General features: G+C 33.0%; 2 protein-coding genes across 2 annotated transcripts; one reads left to right on the forward strand and one right to left on the reverse strand.

The window, feature by feature from the left end:
- Window positions 1-12131: 12131 nt before the first annotated feature.
- LOC133313028 (glycylpeptide N-tetradecanoyltransferase 1-like) lies at window positions 12132-14823 on the forward strand. The gene is made up of 2 exons (XM_061514332.1): window positions 12132-12246; window positions 13263-14823. Exon 2 carries the CDS (start codon window positions 13287-13289, stop codon window positions 14589-14591), a length of 1305 nt encoding a protein of 434 aa, XP_061370316.1. The 5' UTR covers window positions 12132-12246; window positions 13263-13286; the 3' UTR covers window positions 14592-14823.
- A 1404-nt stretch (window positions 14824-16227) lies between these two features.
- On the reverse strand, window positions 16228-20251 carry LOC133313029 (telomere repeat-binding factor 4-like). The gene is made up of 6 exons (XM_061514335.1): window positions 20029-20251; window positions 19745-19926; window positions 18521-18605; window positions 17936-18019; window positions 16680-16962; window positions 16228-16582 (listed from the first exon to the last, which is right to left on the reverse strand). Exons 1-6 carry the CDS (start codon window positions 20176-20178, stop codon window positions 16551-16553), a joined length of 816 nt encoding a protein of 271 aa, XP_061370319.1. The 5' UTR covers window positions 20179-20251; the 3' UTR covers window positions 16228-16550.
- Window positions 20252-20887: the final 636 nt, after the last annotated feature.

The following is a 20887-nucleotide window of genomic DNA, read 5'->3' on the forward strand; positions in this document are numbered from 1 at the left end:
TATGATTCACACTTCCTGAGAAGTTTGTGCAGTGTCTGACTGATTTTCTTGATAGCACTCAAAGTGACTGATAAGTGGGTGGGGATGGACAGTCCTCTAATGTATTAGCTTCCCACCCCCTTCCTTGACTAACTTTGAAATGACGGTGGTTGAGGCGGTTAATCGGGAATGTGTGACCTTTGGAATTGGGAGCTGGGAGTATTTAGACAGATTTTTAAACCAACATACCCTCTTGAGCTTGCATGGCAGTACAATCTTCATAACATCATTATTGAAGGAGACTCTTGCAAACGATCTCCCCAATCCTAGCAGTGATGCTCCAAACTCTCAGATGGTGGGTGGAATTCAAGCCTGATTGAATAAAAATTGGTCAGTTAAGCTCAAGCATGCTCCTGTCAATACAATAGATGTGCTTATTGGTTAGCAAATGATGCTCTCTATGATAATCCAGAAAAAAAATTGATAATAATAATAAATAATGGTGTATAACATAATATATATATATATGGGTTTTATAAGAGTTATGTTATAGGAAAAGTGATTATGTAATGTTATAGGGATTCGATTTGCGTGTTTTAGTGTTTTTTTTTTTTTTTTGCTTTAAAAAATGCGGGCCCTAAAAAATGAAGTGTGTGTAGGAAATTATTTTGTGTCATGTTAAAGGACAAACTACAATTCTTATATATATATATAGGTAGGATCTTTTGACACCAATTATAATTATTGATTAATGCTTGAGTTGATTATGATGAATTATTACAATGGAATATCTTGATTAATGCTTGAGTTATATATATAAATAATATATTTATCTTGAATTATATATATAAATAATGGATCATTTTTTATAGCAATGGCATATCTTGATTAATGCTTGAGTTGATTATGATGAATTATTACAATTATAATTATTCTTTTTGTGTTTTGGATTGAAATTATCAACTTTTACTGCATGTTTGTGTTTATGTGCTACAATGATCCTTTAGAAAAATAGATTCTCAACGATGGGTTATATTCAAAAAGGTAAAAAAGAGGGGGCAAAAAACTATTAAGTTTCGACATTTAACCCTTCACATGCCTTGTGGTATAAATACCAATATCCTCTTACTATTTTGATGTGATTGTGATTGTTGGGAATAAAATGTGTTAGGATAAAATTTAAAGATGATTTTGTCTCGTTAAGTTTTTGGAGTTTATCAAAATCTTTACTAACATTAAAAAGATAAGATTCTATTTTTTTAAATAAAAATTGTGAATATCTTTAAAGAAGGAGATAAATCCAAAAACATTACAGAGACAAATTTATATAAAATTTTAAAATGAGAGAATCTATTTTAATAATTTGTTAAATATAGTTTTTAAAAGCTAAGAATATTTTTTTTAGACAAGTTAAGCAATTTTAATCGGTAGTTGTTAAACTAATTGCGTTTTTTTAATTGTTGGAAAAAAAATTCTTTCAATAAATTTACACATATTTTTATAGACATTACCTTTATTAATCAAATTGCAAATTTATTTAACTAATAGTTTGTAATTTGTTTATCAGTCATAACTGAAATGCATATAATTATTTAATTATGGTTCGTGGCACAAGTTCTTTAATTAATTGTAAGTAGACTGATAGTTTAATATGTGTAATATTTAATCTCAATGTGGTGTAAAATAATATTTTGACAAGTGTAGCATTAAGAATTATTCCAAATTCTTTTAAGCTTTCGTTTAAAACATTAAACAAATTTCTTAAAAAAATATGATGTACTTGATTGGAAATGTATCACCCTCACGTGTGATTTTACATAAAGAGAAATGTGAAAGGTTGTTAATGGGTTGATAGACAAATCATATGTGATTTTCATCACTACTAGAAAATGCTGAAATTGCGACGGAAATTGCTACGAAAAATCAATTATCGCATTTTGAGACGGAAATTGCGATCGTAAAATAATTGTGACTGAATTACGTCCAAATTTTGGTCACTAAAGAATTGGACACAAATTTTGTCGCATTTCCATCGCAAATTGCGACGGAAAGTAATTCGGTCGCAAAAATGAAAAACTTTCGACGGGTGTTTATGACGGAAATTTTTACGACGGGCAAACCAATCGCAAACCTTGGGAGCAAACTTTCCGACGACTATGAGAGTTAATCCGTTGCAATTTGAGATGGAATTTGCGACGATATTATTAGCAGGCTTTTAAAATTTTGAAATTCAAAAATATTGCGTAAATTTGCGACCGAAAACATATCCGTCACAAATTGTGACGGAATTTACCGTCGCAATTTGAAAACTAAAATTAGCGGGCTTTTAATATTTTAAAATTCAAAAATATTGTGTAAAATTGCGACCGAAAATAAATTCGTCACAAATTGGGACGGATATTTTCCGTCGTAATTTCAAAAATGAAATTTGCGCACTTTAAAATTTTTAAAATTCAAAAATATTTCACAAATTTGCAACCGAAAATATATTCATCGCAAATTGCGATGGAAATTTCCGTCACAATTAAAAAATAAAATTAGTGCACTTTTAAAATTTCGAAATTTAAAAATATTGCGCAAATTTATGATCAAAAATATATCCGTCACAAATTGCGACAGAATTTACCGTCGCAATTTGAAAACCAAAATTAGCGGGCTTTTAGTATTTTGAAATTCAAAAATATTGCGTAAATTTGCGACCGAAAATATATCCGTCACAAATTGGGACGAAAACTTTTCGTTGCAATTTGGAAAATGAAATTAGTAGCCTTTAAAAATTTTAAAATTCAAAAATATTTCACAAATTTGCGACCGAAAATATATCCGTTGCAAATTGCGATGGAAATTTCCGTCGCAATTTGAAAAATAAAATTGGAACAATTTTAAAATTTCAAATTTTCAAAATATTACGCAAATTTATGACGGAAAATATATCTGTCACACATTGTTACGGAAATTTCCGTCGCAAAATGCTGTTAAGTACAAAAAATAACTTCACATTTTTCACTTCTCTCATTTCTCTTTCAACTCAATTCTCTTTCAATTTTTTCTACATTTCATGAAAAAAAAATTCATCATTTCACTTTTATCTCCATTTGACTTTACCATTTTCATCTTTCCTTCCATGGCCTCCTTTCCATGGCTTCTCTTCCATGGTTCCCTTCCATCTCCATTTCCTATCTTTTGGGTTTAATTCTCTATGTTTTTAGGTTCTCCAAAATGACTTCAATTTGTTGAATCCACCGGCCGAGCTCGAGAAAAGGAAGCACAAGCTCAAGGGTATGATTGATAGTGTTTTGATTTTTTTGTTTTTAAAACAGTTTTGTAAAATAGTTTATAAAAACTGTTTTTCAGAATAAAATAAGGAAAAAATCCGTTTGATAAAATTGTTTTTAAAAGAGTTTTTAAACTTAATAAACAGAAAAATTTGCTTGGTAATTTTGTTTTAAAAATATGTTTTCAAAGTTAAAAAACAAAAACTCGTTTGATTACTATGTTCTTAATCAACTTCAGTTTATAATTTTTTTAACCATAAGAAATCACATTATAATTATTTTTTAAAATTAAAACAAATCACATTGCAAACTAATAAAAACAAAATAAATATTTTAATCGCTATTTAAAATTGTTTTTCATGTCAGACTTCTTTTAACATTAAAAAGAGAAAATCATCAATAATGGTTTCAGTCCATTAAACTGACCACTAATTCAGTTATATGAGCATCATAGTAATGGAAGCAAGCATCATCATGTCACTCACGTAAACATAATCCTTGCATATGCATAACAGTCACATCGATACGCAGGTCATATTTTTTTCTAACATTTTTTATACTCAAATCTCCAAATGAACATTGAATCCCAAATGTTCTTCCCCCCATATAAACTGATGATGGTAATAAATTACCAAATAAAACATCTAATAAACAAAAAACACGCCGAAGATATGGCATCGTGCTGATTCAGAGCTGCAAGAGTAACGTTCCATTATTCTTCATCACTATCGTTACTAAATATAGAGGACACACCACTGAAACATTTTGCTTCTTTGCAACATTCTGCTTCTTGACACCAACCGTGCTACTACTACCATGCATTTCCTTCATTTCTTTGAAACACTGTATTAAACATCAAGGATTTAACATTAGGATTGAGGAGACAAATAATATTGAGCCAATTTGGAATTAAGACGACAAATGCAGAACCAAGTTAATATAAATTAAATTGTATACCTTTCTGTGACTGTGATATAAGAGCTTTAGTGTGCTTCAAATTCCATTGCCAATTTGTATTGCTTGTTGCAGAGATCACAATAAAACACCTTTCAAATTTCTTTCACCTCAATTTGAATGCAAGAAATAAAAAATGCAGGAAAGAGTTAGATTATAAAAAGATCATAGCAACTTCATCAACGAATTTTTAGTACTTCCATAAGACATTTAATTATAAAAAGAGTTAGATTCAAAATTTTCATAGAAGCACTTTGCCTTAGACATTAGGACTGCAGTGTTTCTTGTCCAATTAGAATGGAACACAGCAATACAGACCTCAAGCTTGCATTCTGTTTTTTCAGATAAACTTATGAAAGTAAAACCTTTAGATTAATTATATTAACTTATTTAGTTTAAAACAAATAAACAGTGGAAATTTTACGTTATGCTTCTTCCTTTGAGTAACCTAATCACTTACCCTGCATAACCTACTAGAATCCTATATTGCTCATTCTTTCACAACATACAAATAACCAATTCAACAAAGAGTTTAAAAAAAAAAATGCTTGCCACCAACATGGTTGCCATGATGTTTATCAACAAGTTCAACAAAACAAGGGCAAACAAATACTCTAATTAAATACCAATTCACCAATACACAAAAGATGTCAACAGTCAAAGAGCAATGATTGCACAGAAGAGAGCAATGGGCATATTAAAAAAACTCTCTTTTTGCGTTTGGGTGCCCACAGTCCCAATTTTATATTCAACAAACACCACAGTTATGTAGAGAGAATGGGACAAAGCACTCCACCTGAAAAAGATGCTTTCACCAAAAGAAACCAGTGAAATCACCCCAAAAAATTCTTCAGTTCCACACAACAACAGCTAAAAAAAAACTACAGTGTGTCCCAAGTAAAACGAAGAGTGTGAACCCAGAAAAGATAAAGCATTTTCCAATCTAAGATTCAAGTACAAGTAAATACAACACACAATTCAAATTCCACACACACATAGAAATAAAATAAAATGAAGAGTGTGAACCTGCAGCCTAAAGAACAATTGATGGATAAGGAAGAGGTGGGACATGTTGGTATGATTGGGGTGCTCAATGAAGTTAACGAGTGTTGCATGCAAGGGAATGAAAGGCTTTTCATTTGCATTTTAGATGATCGCACAAAAGGGAAATTAGAAAGAAGCAAAATGTGCTCACACCATTGAAAACCCTAACACCATTGAAGGAGGAGGAAGAAAACGAAAGATGTGCTCACACTTGCAGAGCCAGACACCATGGGTAAGGATAGTGTTCGATTAACTACACTTTTGCCATTAATGAAAACACCTTTTCTCCGTGTTTTTGGTGTTTTCAGAACAAAAACTAAAAAACTAAAATCAAAACACCTCGAAGGTGTTCTCTAATTTCTGTTTTAAAAACTAAAATTGAAAAACTGTTTTCAATTTTTTTTTTACAAAACAGTTGGTATCAAGCAAGTTTTTTTGTTTTTTTGTTTTTAAAAACAAAAAACTATTTTACAGAACACTTATCAAACAGGCCCCAAGTGTCTTGTTTCATTCTCAAACTCATTCTTCATGGTAGCCATTGTTATCACCTATCTTTGTTTGTGTTAGAATAATTTTTTATAATATAATCTTTGATATTTTGTTTTTCTTCAAATTTGTTGTAGGATGTAAAATTTCAAGATTGGTTGTTTTAATATGTAAGTCTCATATGAATCCCTATGTATTTATTTGAGTAAAAATTTAGTTTTTGAATTTTTGTGTGGTTCATTAATATTAAAAATTTATATATGTACAACCATTTTCTTCACTCACTTCCAAATGGTTGTGGTTTTTGAAAATTGCCATATCATTTTGTGGTTTCTTATTGGTGGAAGTGCTAGACTAATGAAGTTTGTTTGATGCAATTACTAGAGTCTTTTGTGGATTTTATTATAATTTAAATCTGTAAAATAAATGAATTTTATTTTATTTTATTTTTTTCGTAATTTTGCGACGGAATTTTTGGGACATTCCATCGCAAATTCAGCAGTTGACTTCGATGGTATTTATTATTCCACGCAAATTGTGACAGAATTTTTAAATATTCTGTCGCAAATTGTGACGGTATGTTAATATTTTCCGTCGTAAATTTGCGATGAAAATTTGCAATTAAATATTCCGTCGCAATTTGCGACGGTATTAGTCTACATTCAGCTCAATCTTTTGCGATGAAAAATGTTGTTTTGCGACGAAAAAAATCCATAGCATTTTGCGATGGAAAATAATCAGCCAAAATGCCGTTGCAAATTTTGTTTGCGACGAGGGTTTTTGCGACAACTTTTTTCCATCGCAATTTGCGTCCCAAAGTGTATTTGCGACGGAAATTGCCAATTTTGCGACGGAAAATGTCTGTCGCAAATAATGTATTTTCTAGTAGTGCATTTTTAAATATAATGTCCTTATTGGAATGAATCCTTTCATATGTAATTTTATATGACATAAAGAAAGTTCTTAATTTTTGATGAACAAACACTTATTTTTTCCCACCAAATATTCCAATATTTTTTCTTTCATATTTTATCATCCTTAATTTATTTATCAATAGATAACAACATTTTACTTGACTTAATCATATGAAATCACATATTACATAATCACACCCAATCTTTTTTAACTAGGAACCTTAATTACCTCTTCAAGACGAGTAGGATCTCCCAGTATTCCCACGACTTCGTCTCTTTGAGCCGGTTATGAGATAAATCCCGAGTTCGAGACGTGTCCAGGATTAAGATTTTAAACCCCCTCCTCAAGATGACATTGGTGAGAATAGAACGAGATCCTTCCACCACTCACTCAGCTCCCATGTACCAACTGAGCTACCATTATTGTGTCACACCCAATCTAATTACATAAAATATTTTCGGTGCTCCAAGATCAGAAAGTATTTGATACTCCTTTTACCAAATATAGTAAAAAGTAACACTTTTATACTACCATTGTCTTTATATTTCTTTTCACTCATATCCCATATTTTTTTTATTTTTAGGCAAGGAGTATTGCTTGTAAATTTCCAATATATGATTGTGAACACTAAGATAGAGAGTTACTCCATGTGCAAGTATACATGATTAACAAGTAATTCAATGTGTGAGAGTAAGTGATCGTTACCTCGAGGATTTATACAATAATGTATTCAATGAAATTTCTCAAGATCAATTGAAGAATCATGAAGTAAAAGTAAAGATAACCAAATGAACTAAGTATAAAACTAATATGCTGCAAAAATTAAACTACTAGTTCACAAAGAGGAGATTTTACTAATTAATAAAGCATCAGGTCTGAACTGCTTCCAAATACCTTATTTTACATTAAAATTTCTAAAATCCGCTACAAGATCTTTGTTAACTAACTAATCCGCTATAGCGGTTATGCACTTTCCAGTGATAGAACGTTAATTTGATCATGAAATGCATTATTCCTAATGTCTTCCACTCTCAAACGTCTTTAATGTCCTAGATCTAAGTTCTAAGTGATTGATTATTCCTAATCAAGCCAACACTGCTCAAGGTTTTTCCAGAAGATGTTTTCCAACTATCAATCCTAATTCTCCTCGTTCAAATTGGCCAAATAAGAAGAGGAATGTTCATTAATATTTCCTTGAACAAATTGATAAAGGTCCATCGCAGAATTCACATTAAACTATAAGGTATTTGTTAGCATATTCAGATATGGATTAGAAATTTAGCTTTCCATAGATTTACAATACAAATTCTCAAACTGAATCAATTCCATTATATTACTCAAATTCAACAACATTCCATTATATTACATAAATTCAACAGTTACACAAAGTGTCCTATATTAAGTGAACTGAAACAAAATTAAAATGAAGAGTAGAAGAGAAATTGAGTCTGGATTCTGCAGAGATATTTGCGCCAAGTAGCTCTCGATCTACTTTAAGAACTTCAATCAAAAAGTGCTCCAAGCTTTCGAAATGGAAAGTTGCACCAAAACGAAGAGGAAGAAGGAAGAAAATTTAGAAATAAAGTTTCGAATTACAAACGAAATTGAAAGCTGAAAAGTAACAGTATTTCTCTCAACTACCGTCATACCAAAATGTAGCTATGTGCTACAAATAACAAAAAGCAATTGAAAATTTACAAAATGACAAAAAGCTCCTAAAATATCCCGCTTTAGCCCTACTTGTAGCCTTGGTCTTCCCTTCAAAATTTCACCTAATGGTCCCCACATTTTCTTTTAGCTTTCCACGTCATTTTTGTTAAGTGAGTCTGCAAAAAAAATAAAATAAGGACTTGTTAATTTTTGTGCAAACAAATCACTAAAATTCATTTTTAGTAAACCTTTTCTCCATTTAACCATTATACAATAATGAGACGAGTCGGGTTTTGGTCTTGAAAGACTAAGTCTGTATTTAAATGTGTTAGACTAGTCTTAACTTGTAACCTATTACGAATATAATTATCGGCCTATGGCATGACTTATTTACAAAAAGTAAAAGTCTGGCTTAGCCTGTTAAAAAAAATAAGACAACAAAATTTCACAAAGATTCATAAATTCAATTTTTATCCAAACAGCATAATATAGAACAAAATTATTCAAAAAGTCTGCTTAACCAATAAACTAAAGTAGTACCAAATTCTGCATATCCAAAAAAATAAAAACACTACAAATTCTGTGTAAAAAATTTAATATATTGCGATGTTGCCTCTTCCTACATAAAAAACAAAAAACAAGTTAGATTATTTTTGACATTCAATTATAATATCATGAGACACTGAAAATACCTTATTTTTGATTCCCCATAATTGTTAGATATTTAAGAATTGCATTTGCAACATCGACTCTATGCCTTGGAAGTGACACTTTCACAAAAATCAAAACTCTTTTTTGTAAGTTCCATTCTGAATCAATGAAATGGCCAGTGATCATTATGTATTCAGCTATTTGGTGGTTAGACTTTCACATACAGTGGTGATGCTAATCTTGTTCACACTCATCAATTGAACCTGTAGCCATTTTTTTTGGCCTCATATAATCCAATGCAATCATTTTTTGTTGTATGATGTGACACTTTCTCAAAATTAGGATTTGCACACTGAAACACCCACCTCCAGGAAGTATCATCGAGAAAGCTAAAAGGATTCTTATGAACTATAATAGCAGTAGCAATAGCTTCTCTCATTTTTTCATTGGAACACTTTCGTTTCAACCTGAAGGCTGAAACGAAAGAGTGGTTTGAGTGCTTTCCTTCTTTCCGGATTGGGCTAATTTTTTTTTCAAGCAACTTGTTAAATGCCTCTTTAGATGGCTTGTGTTTGCTCCCAGTTCACCACGTGCAAATTTGGATTTACAATGGTTGCATAGTGCCTTAAGCCCAACATTAGGGATGTCCACTTCTTGAAAGTCGTCCTACACCTTTGATGTTTTTTGCCTCTTATTTGTGGTGCTTGCATATGCATCTTGGGTTGGTAGTTCTTGTTCTTGAACATCAACATTATTCACTGCATGTGAATTAGAGGTCATTTGCCTAGTTTGTCAAAGAAACAATACAAATAAATCAGCAATAATAAGCACCCAGAGCAGAACATATAGGGAAGGAATTTGAACATGCTTCTTATATGTTCCGTGAAAAATTCAAACCATTAAAATAATACCATGTAGTAATGAAAATATCACATTTCTCTTCAGGTCTAAACAAATACTGCAGCATACTCATCGTGATGTTATTAGAACAGTGGCTTGGATTCACATTGAACCTCAACACTTGAGATGTAGTTTCAAAACGATGTAGTTGTGTGTATGCAATGTCACGGTCCAGCTAAGACTGTGTTGGCAAACATCATTGTATTTGGCCATTCATTTCCATTTTCTTTCTCCTTAGGATCTTTCCCTTCTCTTTAATTCTTAAGACTAAGTTAGCAATGTGTAGGTAGTTGCATTGGTCACTCTGAAGATTTTTTTCACTGCCACCGACAGAATCCATCTTTACCATTTTAACTTTAGTTGCAGCACGATGTTGTCTCCTTATGAAGATCTACTTCTATTTCAGTTCAATGTCTTCAACTTTTTTTATTGATATTTTTTTTGTTGTTTGTTTTTTCTATGAAGGCAGCATGTGGACAAGGAAAATAATATATTGAGAAAAAAGAGAGGATATTAACGCTAGCAGAGAGAGAAAAAAGAGGAGGAAAATAAATAAATAATTATTTGTTGTATTCCTTTTATGTAAAATTAAGAGGAAATTATCCAACTATTACGAATAAAATAAATAAAAATAAAAATTTGACTTTATTGAATAAGTTTGACTTTAAATGACTTTATCGAGGAATCCTGACTTCAAATAGCTTTACTAGTAAGCTTGACCTCTTACACAAAGTGTTTTTTTATCAAATAATTCTTATGATGATTTTTATCAAATATTTCAATGTTTAAATAGATAATACAAACCAACAAAGTAACTACTCACTAACATTAGATAGGCTCCACTAATAGTTAATGCCTAAAGTTGAAATTCAAATAACAAATAAAATAACTACACACAACCCACTATTTAAATAAACCAACAATTCATAAAATAATAATAAAATAATAAAAATAAAAAAATGTAACACCAACCTTTTTCGTTTTTCATTCCTTTTATGTGAATTCAAGAGCTAGAGAACAAACACTCACATGCTATACAAAACAAGCTATAAATTCTAAACTGAAATTCACATCTTTAAAGCTACTTGGTAGCCAAAGCAGAATGCATATATTCAAAGAAAACAAATCCATAAATGTTTAATAATTCATTAAATATGATCATCAATTGACAACTCAAATTGTGTTAAGAAAAATAAAAAAAGTTATCCCCAAGATCATTCAAATAAACCAAAGTTAATAATGAGAAACCTGTGAGGATGATAAAAATAAACAATATATAATTTTCAGTATTAATCAAGTTAACAAGTGATCTTGTGTGTTTTCATTTTGTAGCTTTTATGAGATACAATGGTGAGAGGACGAAGCCTAAGAAGGTGAGGAGGAGCAATCAGAACTTTGAGTAAACTATACCTTGAAGGCAATCACGGTTCTCTGCCTTCTTCCTCACAAGCCAGCGGTAAGGAAGTCTGACCAAGAGTTTCCGGCGTGGCCTTGCAGATTTGCTTTTGTTGGGGACGATTACTTGGATCTTTGGTGGAGAAATGGGTTGAGGAGAGAGAGAGCAGTAAGGAATGTTGAAATAGAGGGATGTTGAAATGATTAATGCAAAAATTAAATAAATTTAATATAACAGACCAGCCTCCCAAACTCCAAGACCAGGCTTATCCATAAAAGCCTGAGACTTTTTAAATACAAAGAATATGAATTTAAGTTTGAATCCAATAATTAAAAAAGACGGGCTTGGCCAGGACATGCCGAAACAGCCTGGCCTAAGCCCCCTCGCGGACCCCCTACCCTTATTATCACCCCTAATATTAGCATCCAAAATATCCAATATACATATTAATTCCGGAACAGTGTGTTCATCAACTTTTTTACCTAAATGTCACGCGAACAGTATTATTTTCCAATATGCCACGTGGACAAGTTCGCTGGGTACTGTAGCAAACTCGATTTGCTGACGTGTCACGTAACGAACTTGGTACTGTGTCCACTAAAAATGTGACATGACAGCAAATCGAGTTCGCTACAGTATCCAGCGATCTTGTCCGTGTGGCACAGTGGAAAATAACATTGTTTGCATGGCATTCAGATAAAAAAATTGCTAAACAATGACATTTTGATCGGTATTCCTATTCATTCCTCTCTCTAAGGTTACCTAACAAGTATGTACTCGAGGATCACATGAAATGAGCTCCTAATTACATATTAGCTAATCACGTAATCTCACAAAACTTATAAATGGGCCCGGTCCGTTTGAAAGCCACAGTACTGGCCCAACACCCAACATGTCTTTGTCTCTCTCTGTGAGCATAGGATCTAACGAAATCGAGGAGTTAGGGGAAGAAGTTGAGACTGAGAGGGAAAGAATTGTATTCATCTTTATGCGCAGGTAAATTCGATCATAAAAACAGAATCTTTTCCTTCCGTTTTGCGTTTTCGATCGAAACCCTTCTTTCATTCCCTTTGTTTCCTCTGAAAAACCATCGAAAATAGAGAACTAGTTGCTTAGATATTAGGTGCCATATTTATTACTATTGGATCTGTGGATTGTCTCATTTTCACCTCTCTTTTTTTGAACCATTTTATGATGTTTAACAGGCTTGTCTTGTGTTTCAATAGATTCAATCCCCTTCCTCGTAACCTGTTCTAGTGAGTTATACTATATATATTATCCTATATATACATGTGTGTGTGTGGAGATTGAAATTTTATTGTTTGTTTTTGTTTTCTCAACATGCGTGTGTGTGTGTGTGTGTGGAGATTGAAATTTTATTGTTTCTTTTTGTTTTCTCAACATGCGTGTGTGTGTGTGTGTGTGTGTGTGTGTGTGTGGAGATTGAAATTTATTGTTTGTTTTTGTTATCTCAACATGTTTTTTCGTTGTGTGTCCCTAAGAAGTGGTCAAAGGTTGGGTTGTTGAATAATAGAATTGTATGTTGCAAATGGACTAGTTTGGAAAGCTATAGATGAATTATAGTTTTGTCAGGTAAGTTTGGGCTAGGCCTTTCTTTCCCTCCAAGGAAATACAGATGAATATCTCTTCTAAACACTTTTACAGCCACCCAGTGTTAAGGGTAACTTTTATTTCTTCTATCAAATCTGTTCGATGAAACATGGTTATTTAGTCTTTCAGAATTCAGACTACCGTTCTGTTTTATTTTATTTTTTCAAATGGTTGATAGCAATACTTCCCATTGATTTGAATAGAAGTAAATAGTAGTTAACCATAACACACTGATCAAGGAATGGCTGAACTTGGCAGGATTAGCAGTAGTGTCGTTTTGTTTGATAAGAAACGTAAGCTTTAGTGCATCTTATTAATTTTGCAGCCATCTAGTGTTAAGGGAAAACTTTTCTTTCTTCTATCAAATCTATTTATTGAAAAATATTTATTTTGTCTTTCAGACTGCTTTTCTGAAAGCATTTCAAATGGTTGATAGCAATACTTCCTCCGGATCACCTGAAGAAACTCAAAATCCCAACCCAGATGGGAATGCACCTTCTGATAGTGATCTTGCATTGGATAATCTAGCGCAAAAAGTTCAAGAATCTCTTTCTCTGGAAAAAAAACATAAGTTTTGGGAAACCCAACCTGTTGGGCAGTTCAAGGATTTAGGGGACACCAGTTTGCCAGAAGGACCTATTGAACCTCCAACCCCCTTATCTGAGGTCAAACTAGAACCATACAACCTTCCTAACCTCTATGAATGGGTTACTTGTGACATCAACTCCGAGAATATGTGCGATGAGATATACAACCTTCTCGCTAATAATTATGTTGAGGATGATGAGAACATGTTTAGATTTAATTATTCAAAGGAATTTCTGCGCTGGGCTTTGCAACCTCCTGGTTATTTCAAAAGTTGGCATATTAGTGTCCGTGTTAAAAGTTCCAAGAAGATGGTTGCCTTTATATCAGGTGTTCCTGCTAGAATCCGAGTTCGTGATGAGGTTGTTAATATGGCAGAGATAAATTTTCTCTGTGTTCATAAGAAGCTTCGAACAAAGAGGCTTGCTCCGGTCATGATCAAAGAGGTGACAAGGAGGGTGCACTTGGAGAATATGTGGCAGGCAGCCTACACTGCTGGAGTGATTCTTCCTACTCCAATAGCAACTTGCCAATACTGGCACAGATCATTGAATCCCAAGAAGCTGATTGATGTTGGTTTCTCTAGGCTTGGTGCACGAATGACAATGAGTCGAACCATCAAGCTTTACAAGCTACCAGAATCAACAGTCACCCCAGGGTTCAGAAAGATGGAAATCCATGATGTTCCTGCAGTTACAAGGCTAATTAGGAACTATTTTAGCCAATTTGTTGTTGCGCCTGATTTTGATGAAAATGATGTGGAGCATTGGCTTCTTCCAAAGGAGAACGTTGTTGATAGTTATCTGGTTGAAAGTCCTGAAACTCATGAGGTCACTGACTTTTGTAGTTTTTACACACTTCCTTCCACTATCCTTGGCAACCAAAATTATTCAATTTTGAAAGCAGCATATTCTTTTTATAACGTCTCGACAGTCACGCCGTTTCTTCAGCTGATGAATGATACTCTTGTTGTGGCAAAACAGAAGGATTATGATGTTTTCAATGCATTAGATGTCATGCAGAATGAAACCTTCTTGAAAGAACTGAAGTTTGGACCAGGCGATGGGAAACTTCATTATTATCTTTACAACTACAGAATAAGGCAGGCATTGAAGCCATCAGAGCTTGGTCTTGTGCTTCTGTAGTCTAAATTTTGGAATTAATCATGGTATGGATGAATTATGAATCATAATGGTTTTCCTGATAGATGGTTGCATGTTATGTGGTGATCCACACGGTTAAACCTTACATTTTGCTTTACCTTTTGATAAAACAAATTTTAGAGAGTCCTTGGTGGCAATTATGGTGTGTCAGTGTCTCAGTGATGGTATAACTTAAGGATTGCCAATTCCTGTTTGCGGATTTTTTCATGCTGATGGTGGTGATGTCTCTTTTTTAGTTTAAATGTTTGACATCTAATATTCCTTTTAGCAAAGCATATAATTATCTGTTCCTGGACTTTAATAACATTTGTTATTACTGCATGTTGGACACATGGCTGAAACTAGGATGTTCAGCACAAAATGCAAGAACAGTGTCATTGCAAATCTCCATGTTCCGCCTCTCATGCATTGATGATGCATATTCGAGAGGCCTACGCATATGGAGGATTAAAATCAATGTGAACAAATGACCCGTACGGAATGCCAATTTCGTAGCATTCCTCTTTCCCTGCGATTATCAATATTTAACATGCATTTTTCGTTTATTAATTTTGGAAGACAATATATGTTATATGGGTAAAGTGTGTGTCATTTTAAAGGATGTAAAATTATGTCATTTTAAGAGAGAGAAAGATATAGATAAAGAATGAGAGAGAGAGTTGACTAAAAAAAATAAAGGTGTGGGTCCTACCTCTTTATAAGAGTGAAAGGATATAAGTTGTGTCATTTAAAAGGATAAACACTTTTTCCATGTTATATATACTGGGATTGAGAGTATTTTATTCTTGGATGAATTTTATCTTCATGTTATTTTCTAGTTTTTGGATGATCTAATTTGATAAATATTATTCTTGCAAATCCTATCATGAACGAAATTATACAGAAAGCAATTCCAAAGTGATTTTATTAAGGGGGCAAAATGGATAAACTAAGTATACTTTTGATGGTTTTAAAACTGGACTTGGATGCAAAGAGTTATAGTAGAATTAAGCGATATAAAACAAAATAAAGGGGGTAAATGATTGTACGACAAACCACGAGAGGATTTATAAACTTTTCCCTAACTATTTATTCTTATTATTAATGATGAATAATTATGTGAACATTAGAATTGAACTAAATAATTTACTAAACTAATTCATATATCATTCATAAGTAAACAAGGTATCCATTTTGCAACTATAAATAACATTTATACTAGATGGAAACATCATCGTCCTACTCTCAAGTTTGGCACTTACATCAATTATGGTGATCAAGGCGGGTGAAATTATTTTGTGAGCTATAATTTTAAAATTAATCTTAATTAAATACAAAGACAAAAATATAATTAAAATTTGATTAGAATAAAAAAGTATTATTTGAATAATCTAAAAAATAATTAAACAATAACTTATATTATATGAGCACAAAATTGAAAATACCTATAGTGGTATCCAATCAAGTTATAAGTAAATACTGAGATTCGAGCTTTAAGATAACCTTAAATTTAGCCAAATGACAATAACATTAAATGAGTTTATATTGCTTCTACATTGGAAAAATATTCAGTAGTACGAATGTACCTATCACTCGATAGGACCTTTACCAAATACGAAAAAAAGTAACATATTTACACTATCCTTACCTTTAAAAAATTTTCCTTTCATATCCCTATTTTTTTCTTTTTTGATAAGGATGTACCTACTCCTGTCGTAGATTTACTCCTACATTGGATCCAAATCCAGATAGATTCAGTGGACTGTTACTATTAATACATAAAGACATGTTCGGCCTATAAACATCACATGCCACGCAATAAGAAATTAAAATGCCAAAGGAATCTGATAAAATAAATTCCCCCCAAAAAAAGTTGAAATACAATATCATTGGATCAACAAATTTTTATAAACAGAAAGTGAAATCAGGAGGAATCTATTTATCGACCTTGCATTGAACAACTTAAGCCAAGGGGATAATTTCACCGCGGCAACCTGCATGAATAGACCCACAAGATCAAATGGTTGTTATTATGAATCATACGATTGGAAAATTAACAAATAAGTAGGTAGGATTGCGTATGGATGGTACATTGTTCATAAAACTCTTTGGCTAGCTGTAACATTGAATCAGTATCTTCAGCCATCCATGAGATTCTTTCTGCCTCCTTGATTGCCTCAGCGGCCAAATATGATTTGCTTTCAGCATCAGCCACTCTGTAGGCCGCAGTATCAGCAGCTTCCTTTATTGTCTCATTAGATGCCATAAAAGCAGAGGCTGGCAATGGCCGTTGTGGCCGGACATCCTTTTGTTTCGGTGTAGGCGATTTTGTCCCTGATGAGGCCTCCTTTTTTATCTTGTAACAATTTTGTACCTGCAGTTTAGATGCTAAAGAGTTGAGAAATCCACCTTGAATGAAAACAAGCTTCAAGATCGTTCGGCTTAAATGTGTGGGATTTCTGCTTGTGTGCCCGTTGGAAGCAGTGGAACAACAATTTTGGGAGGGCAAGAGTCCTGAAAATGGAAGCTATGGTAATGGTGATAGTCTTGTGCAGTAGAAACTTGGAAAGCTATGATGCTGAAAAAGAAGAGAGCAAGGGACAGCTACTCCTTAGAGAATATCCCCCACCCAAGATCCTTACAGAAACATATGGCAGAACCACTACCCAATTTCAAACCATTCAGAGGTCTAAGGAATACGTATCAGTCAGAAAAGAATTTCAAAAAGACTGAGTGAGTGGCATAGATTGCTGGGCTGGCATATCACCGGCATGCTGGTGGAAAACAATGCTTACACCTTATAGCCTGTGGATACATTGGTAAGAAGTGTCTAGTGGGAAGCCCCATAGCCAATTGCCAAAGTAATGTTTTCGGACACCAGATTGCCAAAAATCCAAACCACCCTTCCTCTGCATGGCCCTACAAGTCTCCCAATTCAAACTGATCTCTCCATTTCTCTCCCACCCTGACCCGAAAAGTCTATCATATCCTCCCAATGCTTTGAGGAACCCCAATTGGATTTTTGAACAAAGATATGAAGCAAAGAGCATTGGTAGACTGGCAAGCTTGAATAAGGGTGACTTTTAGAGCAACAAAAGGTTTGAGGGCGTAGGAGCTTAGAAATAAGGGAATAAAACTGAGAAGCAGAGGAGGCAGGCAGATGCATACTGTTTAGGAAAAGAGAACAACAATCAGTCAATCACTGATCAAACATGCACTAAAGCCAAGTCAACCAAGTAAGATTCTTTGACGATAAAACAGCATAACATCCACAAGTTGAAATAATAAAAATTAATAACTATAATATACAATATATCTGTAAAAGCATCAATAGAGGATTGATTTACCTTTTCAAGTTTCCCTTGACTAACAAGCCTCCTCAACCTTGTACTTAATGCTCTTCTGAAATTTTGAGGAACCTGGTGCTTTTTCTGCAGTATTATATGTGGTTGTTGTTACTTCTAAAGTAAAGAAAAAAAGGTGCAGGGCTTCAACATACTACTTCGAAAGATCATAATGGAAAAAATATCATCTTCAGGTCAAAAATACTGGGAGGTTCTTTGAGTTGATGAATTGATCTTAAATGCCCAAAAGTAAGGTGAAGATGGCAAAGGGATACGTAACGTTACAATTTCCAAACATGTCAGGCATAACCAAAATAATTTAACCTAACAGGGAAACAAATTGTTTATTACTCTCTTGTAAGAGTGCACTGGGGAGTCAGACAGCCCAAGGAAAACTCAACCCTAGATCTTCAAAGCACAATAATGATCGCAAAATTATATCAAGGTAATTGAGATGCATTTCCATTCTAGGCTTTGATACGTAAAATATTTATTATGTAATATCAGAAACACCACGATGAAACTAAATGGTATAGTGAGAGCGTTGTCAAAATATGGTAACATTAAAAACAATAAAGATCATCTTACCTCGATGAAACTAACAATGGCATTTAGGTCAGATCCATTGGTATCTTTTAGTGTTGATAAAGCTTCAAAAACCATTGCATTATACCTGATAAAATGAACAAAAATACAAACAACCCCTCATAATATGATCTTAGTTGACTGAACAAATAGCATATCACATTAAAATGCTCCATCAAATTTATAACAACATAATTAATGACAGTCAGCTAGAAATGATGTAAAGGGTAAATGATAATGGAATGAATAGTTCTGTAAAACCACGTTTACTGCATAAAAAAAAATAAAGTTGATAAGTGGATAAGATAACATTAACATATCTCTCCATCATACATTTAAAATGACTGATATTTTGTTATATTGAAATTTCAACTTCAGTTGTCGTTTGGTGTCCTTGGTCGCAGTCAATGCAATGCCAGGACTTAAGGAAAACCTCTCTCCTTAGACTTGTTATTGGATGAGAATATTTTATGGCATCTTTTAGCTCAGCAGGTGGATTCTTCCAAGGCTTTTATTTGGTAGACATGCAGAGGTTGAGGGGTTGAATAGCTTTTTATTATGAACATCATTGTATGTTTTTACCTTTTGCTGCTTTGTATAAGTAACACATCTTATCATCTTTTTCTTTGTAACTTTTATTCAGTTTTTCATTCAAATAAACTTTCATCTATTCTCCATAAAAAGAAAAGTAAATGCAAAAATTCTGAATCAATTGTATCATCTATGACGCACGGATACTCCAAAATTGGTGACCTATCCATATCCGACACCAATACTCATACAACAAACTTGCATTTATTTTGGCATATCCCCAGATTTTTTGTTTTGTGAACACCCACCAGACCAACACCCAAAAAGTTTTATTATTTAAAAAAATCTAAGATACAAATTCAACTATTCAAGCCCCATTCCCACCAATTCCCAACCTCAGATTATAATACAACTCTTACAATTTTGTTTCCTTCAAAATTATTGCACAAAATAACCATCAACATGAATTATAACATAGGTAATCATCATAGACAAGGTGAAAAGTGGTCAACACTCAACAACAAGTAACTGTCAAATAATAATTCAAAACAAAAGCTGCCTCTGAATGAAAATATTTATTTTTTTGGGATTAATGTAAAGAACAGTCACTTCTAGGTTACTAATATAACATTAATTTTGCGTTAATGGGTGCAAATGGATAAGGCATATAGATAGTACTGACATAGATTAAGATACCTTGGAGGATTTTTGACATCATGGTCATTTTGAGAAGGATCAGAAGGTGCCGTTTGCTGAGGCACAGCAGTAATTTGTAGAGTGGCACTGGAAGCAGGAGAAGGAGCTTTGAGTTTGGGAACCCTGGATTTTTCTTTGGACCCTTGAGCACCATTACTCACACCCAAATTTCGCCATTTATCCTGAAAATCAAAATCAACAAAAAAATAAAATAAAATAAAATAAAATAAAAACAAAAATTGTAAAAGAAAGAAGTAGTTGGGTGTTAGGAGGTAGCTAGGTACCTTGAGGTCGATGTTGGAACGGGAAGTGAGGAAAGGGGCAAATTGGGGATCTTTGAGAATGTTCTTCCATTTCCCAGGGCCATGCTTTTCCACTCCAGCGATTAGGGCATCTTCTTCATCCTGCGTCCACTTCAGCTTCTGATTCCCCATTCAACATTCAAACCTTACCCCTTCCCTCTTCTTCTTCTTCCTCCTTTCACTTTCAGATAAAGCATGAAGTGTTCATGAAATAACTTGCATGTTAACAGCAAGTGTTCTTCCCTGGTGTTTCAGTATCATAGTTGGGCTTCATGATTAGGGCCTATTACATTTCTAGGCCCGATAGGCCCAGATCCAACATTACTGCTCTGGATTCACATATTTTATATTTTTTTGGTAAATTGTTAGGTCTGATTTAATTTGAGTAGGTTTGGGTTTCCCCAAAATAGCATGATCCAAGTGAATAATTAATTTTCATGAATCATGCCAAAGAGAATAACATGTATTCTATATTTCTATTTGCATTAATAACTATTATTAGTAAATATTTTTTTTAAAAGTATTTAGATTCAAATAAATATTTAAATTTAATTACCGTTTTATCTTTAAAAGTAAATATTTCGGGCAAAACATTCGTTTGTTTATCTTTATTGAATAATAAAATTTATCTTTACATGATGCCAAATACTCAACCCTTACGAAGCTTCAGTACATAACCAATTAAGAAATTTGTAAGTCAACTATTTTGTTATATATAGCATTTGTAAATTATTTTTAAATTATCAAAGTGATGACATACGAAATATATATATATATATATATATATATATATATATATATATATATATATATATATATATATGGGAAGAATTTGTTTATA

Source organism: Gastrolobium bilobum, unplaced genomic scaffold (genome assembly GCF_033153095.1).
Source record: "Gastrolobium bilobum isolate Gb01-03AN ecotype WA unplaced genomic scaffold, APGP_CSIRO_Gbil_v1 utg4095, whole genome shotgun sequence".
NCBI classification, from domain to species: Eukaryota; Viridiplantae; Streptophyta; class Magnoliopsida; order Fabales; family Fabaceae; genus Gastrolobium; species Gastrolobium bilobum.

Coding starts and splice junctions, on each gene's coding strand:
- LOC133313028 (XM_061514332.1), top strand. CDS start 13,287: ATGGTTGATAGCAATACTTCCTCCGGATCACCTGAAGAAACTCAAAAT.
- LOC133313029 (XM_061514335.1), bottom strand. CDS start 20,178: ATGGGGAATCAGAAGCTGAAGTGGACGCAGGATGAAGAAGATGCCCTA. Junction 19,927..20,028: donor GTTCCAACATCGACCTCAAG/GTACCTAGCTAC, acceptor TTTGATTTTCAG/GATAAATGGCGAAATTTGGG. Junction 18,020..18,520: donor CCATTGTTAGTTTCATCGAG/GTAAGATGATCT, acceptor ATAATACTGCAG/AAAAAGCACCAGGTTCCTCA.